The sequence below is a fragment of the Protomyctophum parallelum genome (genome assembly GCF_964188405.1).
Source record: "Protomyctophum parallelum genome assembly, chromosome: 1".
NCBI classification, from domain to species: domain Eukaryota; kingdom Metazoa; phylum Chordata; class Actinopteri; order Myctophiformes; family Myctophidae; genus Protomyctophum; species Protomyctophum parallelum.
The window spans coordinates 98301973-98314903 of record NC_139697.1 but is presented as its reverse complement, the minus strand read 5'-3'; the positions used below and the strand labels follow the sequence as shown (position 1 = coordinate 98314903).

Sequence of the window (12931 nt, the reverse complement as noted above, 5' to 3'; positions counted from 1 at the left end):
CCCAGGATGAAGTTACCAATGCTCTCTGCTGGAGCCGTTGCCCCCGCGACCAGATTTACAATTTAGGCAGTTAGCAGACGCTCTTAATCCAGAGCAAATTTAGCAGGAACAAAATACATGGTAAATTGTAATACATCAAATACATAAAAAAAGTAACGTATGCTAAGAACCTAACGGTGGAATATCTATATATGCATTTATATTATATAGTGCTATATGTCTACATAAACTGCTATCTATAAGTTACGCGGTATGCCTGTAAGGTCGCCGGAGCAATGGCAAGTAGCGCTACGGGCGCTACTTGATGGAGTCTGAAGAGGTGCAGTTTTCAGACTATACGGCAGAAGATTGGGACTCGACTCCCGATGATAAGCGGCTGAAGATGGATGGATGGATTAATGGACGGACGGACGGACGGACGGACGGACGTTTCTTTCTCACGGCATCTCCTCTTCCTGCCTATACCAGGCAGTGTTGTTCCCGTCGACTAAAACTAAGACGAAAAATGTTCGTCGACTACCTATTTTCACTGACAAAAACAAATGGAAACTAAATGAAAACTAAGCTACGATGACTAAAACTAAGACTAAATATACTGACAATTTCGTCGACAAATAAAAACTAGACTAAAATGTTAGGAAGGGACTAGTGGACAAGAGATCCAGTATAAGTCATTTTTGTCACGGTACCGAGAACTGGCGGACCCAAATGCAGACACAGACAAAAGTTCGACAGTTCAAGGGTGTTTATTGAAAAACAAACTGGCAGGCAGGCAGAGCAGAGCAAACAGGCTGGTCAGAGCAAGGGCTGGCAGGCAGGCAGGCAGGCAGGTGTGGTCTGAGGAGGAGGAGAGGAGAGCGGTGAGAACAGGCAAAATGCAAAAACTAGAAAACACAAGAAAACTGAAGTTCACTGCAGGAACAAACACTGGCATAATACTGGCTAGAAAGTCTACTACCACTGTGGTTGATTTAACAATCTGGCGCTGGTGATGTGGGAAGGCCGGGTCTTTATAGGCTGCAGGAGTTGATGAGCTGATGGCAGGCAGGAGCGTAGATTGGAGACTGGAAACAGGTGAGCCAAGTGATAAATGGAGCCAAGCCAACGCCCACACACACGCCCACACATAACACAGACACTGACAAGACAGAGACAGACAAGAAAACCACAGCCCTGCCTGGGACTGTGACAATTTTACACTTGGTTGCATGCTGAAAATAGCTGATGTACAAGCTTGAGCTTGTAGATCTGCTATTTTCAGCAAGTGTAAAAACACTCATTACGACGGCATCAAGTCCCGCCAAAACACATTTTAGTCGACTAAATCAACTAAAATCTTATGACATTTAGTCGACTAAAACTAGACTAACACTAAATACATTCCAGGTGACAAAAAATGTGACTAAAACTAAATGAAGTTTCAGTCCAAAGACTATAATATGACTAAACTAAAACAGAAATGTGCTGCCAAAAACAACACCGACACCAGGTGGCTGAAATCATGCACGCCTCTGAGGAGCGACGGCTCGGGGGGCGCGCTGGGCGCCGCCGTCCGCCGGCTGGAGGTGGTCAGCACGGTGCCGGCGCTCCTCCTCCTCCCCGTGCTGCTGCGCGTGGCTGCTCTGCACTGCCTCCTAGGGGCGGCGGTACTCACCGCGCTGCCCGCCCTGGTGCTGTGGTACTACTACGCCACGCACCGCCGCAAGAGGCGCACGCTGTTCTTCCTGGCGCTGGCGCTCTACTCCCTGGGCTACATGTACTACCTGTTCCTCGCCGAGATTCTGCCGCGCGGCCACGTCACGCCCAGGCAGGTGGGTGTGTTGCCTGTGTTGTGTGTGTGTTGTGTGGTGTGTGTGTTGTGTGGTGTGTTGTGTGTGTTGTGTGGTGTGTTGTGTGTGTTGTGTGTGTTGTGTGTGTGTGTGTGTGTGTGTGTGTGTTGTGTGTTGTGTGTGGTGTGTTGTGTGTGTTGTGTGTGTTGTGTTGTGTGTGTTGTGTATGTGTTGTGTGTTGTGTGTGGTGTGTTGTGTGTGTTGTGTGTGTTGTGTTGTGTGTGTTGTGTATGTGTTGTGTGTGTGTATCTAGTCTTGAAACTTGAAATGGAACATTCAGCATAGGACATGTTTACTTTCACCACTTCACCACTTTTCAACCTATCTTCATATAATAGGTCCTCACTAATAATCATGATAAAATGGCATGAGTGTCTCATAGGAGGGCTGTGGGCAGTTTAGAAACCGTCTTCCAGTGACATCATCATTAGGCAGATTATTTTTTAAACCAGATTTTTTTACAAAAATGTTTAGATTTTCATTATCGTGAGAACGATGGCTTCCATTTTCACATTGCAACTTTTCAGGACTAGAAAGCCTGCAGTTTTTATTAGCTTGTATTCCCCATCGATGATGTCACTGGAAGACGGTTTCTGAACGGCACACAGCCCTCCTATGAGACACAGACAGAGTAGAAAGAAATTGCACCATTTTATCATGATTATTAGTGAGGACCCATTATATGAAGATAGGTTGAAAAGTGGTGAAGTGGTCCTTTAAGTATACATTATTTTTGTATATTATTTTTTATACTAAAAGTAAATTCTGAATACCAGACTTACTTATGCCACATCATGGCATCGATACTTTTACTTCAGTACAAAAACAAAAACATGAGCCTATACAGATTCACACTTTCCTAACTTTTCCTGGAGGTTTTCTGAAAATGCATGTTTTACCCAGGTTTTATTTTCTATAAATGTACGGCTTTGCTACTGAAAAGGTGTGTCAAAAAGGGCCTTTCTCGGCCCCACCTCTCTCCCTGTGTTTTAGGATCCAAGATGGCCTGCAGGGGGTGTCCTTACTGGGCTGCGTTCACAAACTCAAGACACCTGTCTTGCGTTTGTCTTGTGTCTGTGTTTAATGGCCACTCCAATGCATTTCCAATGGAACCCCATATGGTTTGACCAAACATTTTGTTTGATGGGCGGTGGGGGGGGCAGAACAAATCCATCAAAGCTGTGTTTAGACACAAGGCAAGTGTCTTGAATGCAGCCCAGTGAGGTCATATGTCAACCCCGCCCGCTCACCTCTGCCCCACAGAGGTGGGGCCGAGAAAGGCCCTTGCATGTTATAAGTTTTCAAACGGCACGTTCTGTACTTCGCCCACCACCCGCTGCAGGTGTGCACGGTGACCATCGGGATGGCCCTCACTCTGGTCTCTCTGGTTCGCACCAAGAGGGGCCCGGGGTTCGTGGTGGTGACCCCGGCCGGGTCCCAGACGACGGCTCTCGTCGTGACCCCTGGGGGGTCCCAGCAGCAGGTGTCTGCAGACCCCACCCACCACCACCACTCTGTTCCGGCTCAGAGCTCCTCCGAGCACCACCACCACCACCACCACAATAAGGGCCCTGGTTACCAGCAGCAGCACAGCGGAGCTGCAGGGGGGACCCCCCCCACCGCCACCCCCTTCCAGGCCCAGACAGAGGTCCAGGGCGTCGGGGGGAGGGGAGGAGGAGGCAGGTGTCCGGTGTGCCGGGCGCTACGCCCGCCGCGGGCCGGACACTGCCGGATCTGCGGCTCGTGTGTGAAGAGGCTGGACCACCACTGCATCTGGTGGGTCACATTATGGTCTGGACCACCACTGCATCTGGTGGGTCACATTATAGTCTGGACCACCACTGCATCTGGTGGGTCACATTATGGTCTGGACCACCACTGCATCTGGTGGGTCACATTATGGTCATCTGGACCACCACTGCATCTGGTGGGTCACATTATGGTCTGGACCACCACTGCATCTGGTGGGTCACATTATGGTCTGGACCACCACTGCATCTGGTGGGTCACATTATGGTCTGGACCACCACTGCATCTGGTGGGTCACATTATGGTCTGGACCACCACTGCATCTGGTGGGTCACATTATGGTCTGGACCACCACTGCATCTGGTGGGTCACATTATGGTCTGGACCACCACTGCATCTGGTGGGTCACATTATGGTCCTGGACCACCACTGCATCTGGTGGGTCACATTATGGTTCTGGACCACCACTGCATCTGGTGGGTCACATTATGGTCCTGGACCACCACTGCATCTGGTGGGTCACATTATGGTCTGGACCACCACTGCATCTGGTGGGTCACATTATGGTCTGGACTCTGGACCACCACTGCATCTGGTGGGTCACATTATGGTCTGGACCACCACTGCATCTGGTGGGTCACATTATGGTCCTGGACCACCACTGCATCTGGTGGGTCACATTATGGGCTGGACCACCACTGCATCTGGTGGGTCACATTATGGTCTGGACCACCACTGCATCTGGTGGGTCACATTATGGTCCTGGACCACCACTGCATCTGGTGGGTCACATTATGGTTCTGGACCACCACTGCATCTGGTGGGTCACATTATGGGCTGGACCACCACTGCATCTGGTGGGTCACATTATGGTCTGGACCACCACTGCATCTGGTGGGTCACATTATGGTCTGGACCACCACTGCATCTGGTGGGTCACATTATGGTCTGGACCACCACTGCATCTGGTGGGTCACATTATGGTCTGGACCACCACTGCATCTGGTGGGTCACATTATGGTCCTGGACCACCACTGCATCTGGTGGGTCACATTATGGTTCTGGACCACCACTGCATCTGGTGGGTCACATTATGGTCCTGGACCACCACTGCATCTGGTGGGTCACATTATGGTCTGGACCACCACTGCATCTGGTGGGTCACATTATGGTCTGGACTCTGGACCACCACTGCATCTGGTGGGTCACATTATGGTCTGGACCACCACTGCATCTGGTGGGTCACATTATGGTCCTGGACCACCACTGCATCTGGTGGGTCACATTATGGTCTGGACCACCACTGCATCTGGTGGGTCACATTATGGTCTGGACTCTGGACCACCACTGCATCTGGTGGGTCACATTATGGTCTGGACCACCACTGCATCTGGTGGGTCACATTATGGTCCTGGACCACCACTGCATCTGGTGGGTCACATTATGGTCTGGACCACCACTGCATCTGGTGGGTCACATTATGGTCTGGACCACCACTGCATCTGGTGGGTCACATTATGGTCCTGGACCACCACTGCATCTGGTGGGTCACATTATGGTCTGGACCACCACTGCATCTGGTGGGTCACATTATGGTCTGGACCACCACTGCATCTGGTGGGTCACATTATGGTCTGGACCACCACTGCATCTGGTGGGTCACATTATGGTCTGGACCACCACTGCATCTGGTGGGTCACATTATGGTCCTGGACCACCACTGCATCTGGTGGGTCACATTATGGTCTGGACCACCACTGCATCTGGTGGGTCACATTATGGTCTGGACCACCACTGCATCTGGTGGGTCACATTATGGTCTGGACCACCACTGCATCTGGTGGGTCACATTATGGTCTGGACCACCACTGCATCTGGTGGGTCACATTATGGTCCTGGACCACCACTGCATCTGGTGGGTCACATTATGGTCCTGGACCACCACTGCATCTGGTGGGTCACATTATGGTCTGGACCACCACTGCATCTGGTGGGTCACATTATGGTCCTGGACCACCACTGCATCTGGTGGGTCACATTATGGTTCTGGACCACCACTGCATCTGGTGGGTCACATTATGGTCTGGACCACCACTGCATCTGGAGGGTCACATTATGGTCCTGGACCACCACTGCATCTGGTGGGTCACATTATGGTCTGGACCACCACTGCATCTGGTGGGTCACATTATGGTCTGGACCACCACTGCATCTGGTGGGTCACATTATGGTCCTGGACCACCACTGCATCTGGTGGGTCACATTATGGTCTGGACCACCACTGCATCTGGTGGGTCACATTATGGTCTGGACCACCACTGCATCTGGTGGGTCACATTATGGTCTGGACCACCACTGCATCTGGTGGGTCACATTATGGTCTGGACCACCACTGCATCTGGTGGGTCACATTATGGTCTGGACCACCACTGCATCTGGTGGGTCACATTATGGTCTGGACCACCACTGCATCTGGTGGGTCACATTATGGTTCTGGACCACCACTGCATCTGGTGGGTCACATTATGGTCTGGACCACCACTGCATCTGGTGGGTCACATTATGGTCCTGGACCACCACTGCATCTGGTGGGTCACATTATGGTCTGGACCACCACTGCATCTGGTGGGTCACATTATGGTCTGGACCACCACTGCATCTGGTGGGTCACATTATGGTCTGGACCACCACTGCATCTGGTGGGTCACATTATGGTCATCTGGTGGGTCACATTATGGTCTGGCGTTGCCAGACTGTACGCCTCTCGCAATTTTCAAATGCTTCCGTCATACAGTCCTGAGAACAGAAGCTCTAGCATGAGAGTAAAATATAAAGTTATAAAGTCACAAAAACATGCAGTATTCCTGGTCTCTATACTGCCTCCCCCTGGCCAGCCGGGGCGCCTGATGGAGGGGAAAGGAACTGGTCTCTATACTGCCTCCCCCTGGCCAGCCGGGGCGCCTGATGGAGGGGAAAGGAACTGGTCTCTATACTGCCTCCCCCTGGCCAGCCGGGGCGCCTGATGGAGGGGAAAGGAACTGGTTGGAATAACGTGTTCCTTCCACGCGCTACGTCCAACCAGGGAAACTCCCCCCTGTCAGGTGTAAAGGAGCAACTTGGACACTCAGGCATGAAGGAAGCATGAGTTCAAGTCCGTTGCTCTCCCCTTGTCCCCCATATATGGGGACTAGGTTGGTGGAGGGTGTGTAGAGCCCAGGATCACATTAGATGATTGACACAGGGGTGAAAAATGGGTTACAAAATCGTGGGATAAAAAATATAAAAAATAAAAATATATATAAAGTGGGAGTGAAGCCTCCTCCCCCCACCTCCGTTTCGTCTTTACAGTTGCGCAAATGTATCCTATAATATGAATAGAAATCATCTAAGCAGCATACAGTATATATAGCTTGCTGCTTAGCAGAAATGGAAATAATAAAATAAGCTCTAAAGATATTTTAAAAAATATGTATTTTGTGAACGGAAATGACAAACGGATTACTCGGATTTCGGGAGGTGTAGTTCCAGACTCTACACTACAGTGTATACCAGGTCTGGGCAACTTTGACTTTGACATATAGGGCCAATATATTTCCACACTCACTCCAGAGGGGCCACAGTGCATGTTACTGTCGTAGCAAAAATAGCCGATCTACAAGCTCAAAACGCGCCGCAATGCGACACGTTTTGAGCTTGTAGATTGGCTATTTTTGCAATATTTGAATTGAAACTCCTGAATATTTTTTAGCTATTTTTGAATTGGAAGTATTTATTTTTATTGAATTTCAAATGCATTTACCGGTAGTTATAGTTATGTTAACTTTCTCTCAAAGACAATAATTAAGTAATTAAAGCGGGTTTGGAATTGTAACTGCAGCTGAAATCAATTCTGATATTAAGATGAGGGCCGCATTGAGTGAAGGTGGGGGCCGCATGTGGCCCCCGGGCCACCAGTTGCCCACCCCTGGTGTATACTATAGCATTCAGAGGTTGTGGTATAGTTATCTGGCTAGTGGCTACGTGAGACTAGTTACATTACAATACCTGCAGTGCTCAGGGCAATGATCATGAATATGCCAACCAGAGGAGACATTAACGGTGCATTTAGATAGCACCTTTATCGAAGGCCGGGTCATACCAAAGACTCTAAAAATGGGACCCAGTGCCTCCCTGCTTGACACTCAGCATCAAGGGTTGGATTGGGGGGTAAGTCCCGGCGACATACTAGTGTCATGTCCAGGGGGTGTACTTGTACATTAAGCTGCCTCACGCTACAGAAACAGGAGATAGGCTCCTGCCCCTATGGGCCTCATGGCTACAGAAACAGGAGATAGGCTCCTGCCCTATGGGCCTCATGGCTCGGCAAGGCTACTTACTTTTATCGAAGGCACTTTACATAGATTGTGCATTACATTCACCCATTCACATTTCACACACACATTCAAACACCATACACAGATTGTATTTGTGCAGTATACATTCACCAATTCACACACACACACACATGCATACTACACCGGTGGCGGAGGGAAACCATGCAAGGTACCAACCTGCACATCTGGAGCAATAAAGTTACGATACGATTCAGTCTTATAAGGGCCTTGCAAACAGGGAGCGATAAAACGCGCCTATAGTTCATTTTCAATGAGACCTGCGTTTTTGCTTGGAGAAGTCGCGGTGCGACAACGCATGTGTATTTACGTGAGCACGGTCCCGTGAATTTGTTACGCGCATACTCGTTACGCGCACACGCCACCCCGCGATTCTGGATACCTGGATTCTGTTTGGCTTTTTTTTTACGCTTGCGTTGTCGCGCCCCTCTTCAACAGACCTGGAGGAGACCTGTGTTGATCCAGGCAACAACGCCTCCCCATTTGCAAGGCCCTTTACTAAAAGTCATATGTCAATCATCTGAAGACATGGGCTATACTTTTCTTTCATACTTAAGATGATTAATCGAGATTTGTGCTATAATGTCCTCTGTGTGTATACGTGCGTGCCCGTGTGTGTGTGTGTGTACGTGCGTGCCTGTGGGTGTGTGTATGTGTGCGTGCCCGTGTGTGTTGCACGTGTGTGAACCCGCCCCCGCTTTCAGGATCAACAGCTGCGTGGGCGAGGCCAACCACCGCAGCTTCCTGCTGACGCTGTCCCTCTTCCTGTTGACCTCTCTGTACGGCATCAGTCTGGTTCTGCACAGCGTGTGTCCACGCCAATACCTCCTGACCGCCCTGCTGTACTGCCCCGGAGTCTATGACCACTACAGGTATACTGCCCCCTAGCGCCCTGGAGTCTATGACCACTACAGGTCAGCATACTGCCCCCTACTGCCCCGGAGTCTGATCACTACAGGTCAGCATACTGCCCCCTACTGCCCCGGAGTCTGATCACTACAGGTCAGTATACTGCCCCCTACTGCCCCGGAGTCTACGACCACTACAGGTCAGTATACTGCCCCCTAGCGCCCCGGAGTCTACGATCACTACAGGTCAGTATACTGCCCCCTAGCGCCCCGGAGTCTACGATCACTACAGGTCAGTATACTGCCCCCTACTGCCCCGGAGTCTACGATCACTACAGGTCAGTATACTGCCCCCTACTGCCCCGGAGTCTACGATCACTACAGGTCAGCATACTGCCCCCTACTGCCCTGGAGTCTACGACCACTACAGGTCAGTATACTGCCCCCTACTGCCCTGGAGTCTACGACCACTACAGGTCAGCATACTGCCCCCTACTGCCCTGGAGTCTACGACCACTACAGGTCAGTATACTGCCCCCTACTGCCCCGGAGTCTGACCACTACAGGTCAGCATACTGCCCCCTACTGCCCCGGAGTCTATGACCACTACAGGTCAGTATACTGCCCCCTAGCGCCCCGGAGTCTACGATCACTACAGGTCAGTATACTGCCCCCTACTGCCCCGGAGTCTATGATCACTACAGGTCAGTATACTGCCCCCTACTGCCCTGGAGTCTACGATCACTACAGGTATACTGCCCCCTACTGCCCCGGAGTCTACGACCACTACAGGTCAGCATACTGCCCCCTACTGCCCCGGAGTCTACGACCACTACAGGTCAGCATACTGCCCCCTACTGCCCCGGAGTCTGATCACTACAGGTCAGCATACTGCCCCCTACTGCCCCGGAGTCTACGATCACTACAGGTCAGCATACTGCCCCCTACTGCCCCGGAGTCTATGATCACTACAGGTCAGCATACTGCCCCCTACTGCCCCGGAGTCTACGACCACTACAGGTCAGCATACTGCCCCCTACTGCCCCGGAGTCTACGACCACTACAGGTCAGTATACTGCCCCCTACTGCCCCAGAGTCTATGATCACTACAGGTCAGTATACTGCCCCCTACTGCCCCGGAGTCTATGATCACTACAGGTCAGTATACTGCCCCCTACTGCCCTGGAGTCTATGATCACTACAGGTCAGTATACTGCCCCCTACTGCCCTGGAGTCTATGATCACTACAGGTCAGTATACTGCCCCCTACTGCCCTGGAGTTTACGATCACTACAGGTCAGTATACTGCCCCCTACTGCCCCGGAGTCTACGATAGGCTTGTCGTGCTTTAGCTATTGAAAAATAGCAGATCTACAAGCTCATATCGCGCCACCGAGTGGCGCGATATGAGCTTGTAGGTCTGCTATTTTAGAAAAATCGAAGAACGACTGACATTTTTTAGAATCTGATCTCAGGTCAGAATGGGTTAATCAGACCAGCAGTGTGTGTCCAGTGGAAACCTCGTTATGAATCTGATCTCAGGTCAGAATGGGTTAAGTAAAGAGTACTTTGTTCCCCACAGCACCGCCCTGTGCTTCACCTGTGCGTGGTACAGCAGCATGGTGACGGGCGGCCTGCTCCACCTGCTGCTGCTCCAGCTGCTCAACGTCAGCTACAACGTGACGGAGCGGGAGGCCCAGCTGGCCATGAGGAACCGCGGCGGCCATAAGCGCCGCCTCTACGGCATGGTCATCGACCCGGGGCGCTACTCCAGGGGGTTCTGCCGGAACTGGCTGGAGTTCCTGACCATGGCGGGGGGCCATGACGACGATGACCGGCCCGGCTCGGTTCAGACGTCCTACAGCTGCAGCCTCAGTGTCTAGGATGTGTTTGGGGCTTCAGACGTCCTACAGCTGCAGCCTCAGTGTCTAGGATGTGTTTGGGGCTTCAGACGTCCTACAGCTGCAGCCTCAGTGTCTAGGATGAGTTTGGGGCTTCAGACGTCCTACAGCTGCAGCCTCAGTGTCTAGGATGAGTTTGGGGGGCTTTTTGTTCTGCCTCAGGTTTGACCGCGAGTCCAAACCGCGACACCAAGGGGCCAGCCAGGCACTCCAATGTTGAAGCGCTGGGCCCTAGTGGTAAGAGGAAGGACTGCAGGCGGACCCGTGGATTCATGACGAGGAAACCCCGTGCAGCTGCAGGGCTTTAACATTGAGCGCTCGGTTGCACTTCTGCATTTGACCTCCAAATTTTGGAGGTCAAATGCGGAAATGCGCCCAAAAAGGTGGAAATAGACGGTCCCTCCGGCGGCTTCAAAACGCCACTGAGCAACTTCCACTGACATGAATAGCGGAGGGGGCGGAGCTTCGCGCCAGATCAGTCTCTATCCTTTTAATACTCTATGCGTGACACGCTGTCTGTCGAGCAGCACTGGCAGCCTTAGAGTATATATGAATAGAGACGGCACCCAGAGGAAACCCTGAGGCGAAATGGACATAGTGGCCGAATTTGGTATTGCAGCTCGAGCCAGCGCTGGTCCGTTGACTATCATTGCGCACGTTCATGTTATTGGGGCCATGACACATGAACGAATGTTTCATAGGTGAACGCGCACAAACGGCACAATGATAGTCAACGGCAGCGCGTTCATGTGTTTGGGGCCAATCCATCCCAGAATGCACTCTGTTCCTACATGGAAGGAGGAGTGAAATCGCCTCATGCGCTTTTGAGCAACTTAATGCAAGTGGATGGGAGGAGAACTCGGGTGTCATCTCTATTCATATATACTCTAAGCTGGCAGCCTATCGGTAACCAGACGGCTATACAGCAGCCTATCGGTAACCAGACGGCTATACAGCAGCCTATCGGTAACCAGACGGCTATACAGCAGCCTATCGGTAACCAGACGGCTATACAGCAGCCTATCGGTAACCAGACGGCTATACAGCAGCCTATCGGTAACCAGACGGCTATACAGCAGCCGTCTCCGGGCCGAGATTGTTGTTTTTTATCAGCTTGCAGAGCTGATCAATGAACAGACTTTATAGTCTAGTTACGTGGTCTAGTGGCAAGATGTTCATGATTGGCTGACCTCTAAGCCAATGGGAGACTATAGCCCCACGGCCAATGGGATACTCTCCTCTCCCCCACCAGACTGTAAACGCGACAACACTAAAGGTACATGTGTTATGACATGTGTTTTTGCACTTGGAACTATAGGTTTGGCATCCAGAACCGGATCCAGCATTTGAGGATAATCGGTTCCAACATATTTGGGGAACCGTTTCTGGAAACGTTTTTTTTTTTTTATCAGAGCTGCTATACTGTACGTGAACTGTCTTCACATCTACTACTTTACTGTACAATTACGATACCGGGTGGAACTTCTCAACCCTTTTAATTTCCGAGGACCACCATAACTGTCAGAGTACAAATGGAACCAAATGGTCCAGCAGTGAGGGGTCCATTTGGTTCCATGATTTCCATCTCAGAGTTACAGACCACTACAGCAATATGTCTGCAATACTGTATGTATGGTTTACAAAAATACGTTTAATGAAGGCCAAAATTGTATACATGTTGATTTTCTTTTTTTTTCTAAAAATATATATAGGAATGGTTAAAGGAAAGCAGAGCATTAAGAGGGAATCGTTAAGGAACCGGAGAGGTTAAAATCATAAAGGACGCCAATAGTTCCACAGTCTCTACTGTACAGATGGGACTACATGAATTAAAAGTCCACCATGAAGGATTCTGAGTCTTAATGTTTTTGTTGTTTTACCCAGTAATGCAATACAGTTCTGACCATCAGTACACACACACACACATATATATATATATATATATATATATATATATATATATAATTATATATATATATATATATATATAGATAGCATTTCTGTTGGATTATATAGCATTTGATACAGACTTATAGCATGTTATGTAGACAGCACTGTAATTGTATTGTATGTAGTCATAGCACGCCATAGTACACATATATAGCATAGTAGTAAAGATGTATAGTTTATATGTATAGTGTATGTATAGTTTCACTATATAAATATTCCACTGTTACTTTCTTAGCTTACGCATGTTTCATGATAAATGCTTT

At 50.1% G+C, this 12931-nt stretch overlaps 1 protein-coding gene across 1 annotated transcript; it reads left to right on the top strand.

Annotated features, from left to right (window-relative positions):
* Positions 1–1439: 1439 nt before the first annotated feature.
* On the top strand, positions 1440–10700 carry LOC310855814 (palmitoyltransferase ZDHHC23-A-like; the record flags this gene model as incomplete). Its single annotated transcript, XM_083760968.1, has 4 exons — positions 1440–1811; positions 3172–3605; positions 8674–8841; positions 10400–10700. The coding sequence occupies 4 exons, from the start codon at positions 1440–1442 to the stop codon at positions 10698–10700; spliced, it is 1275 nt and encodes a 424-aa protein (XP_083617094.1).
* Positions 10701–12931: the final 2231 nt, after the last annotated feature.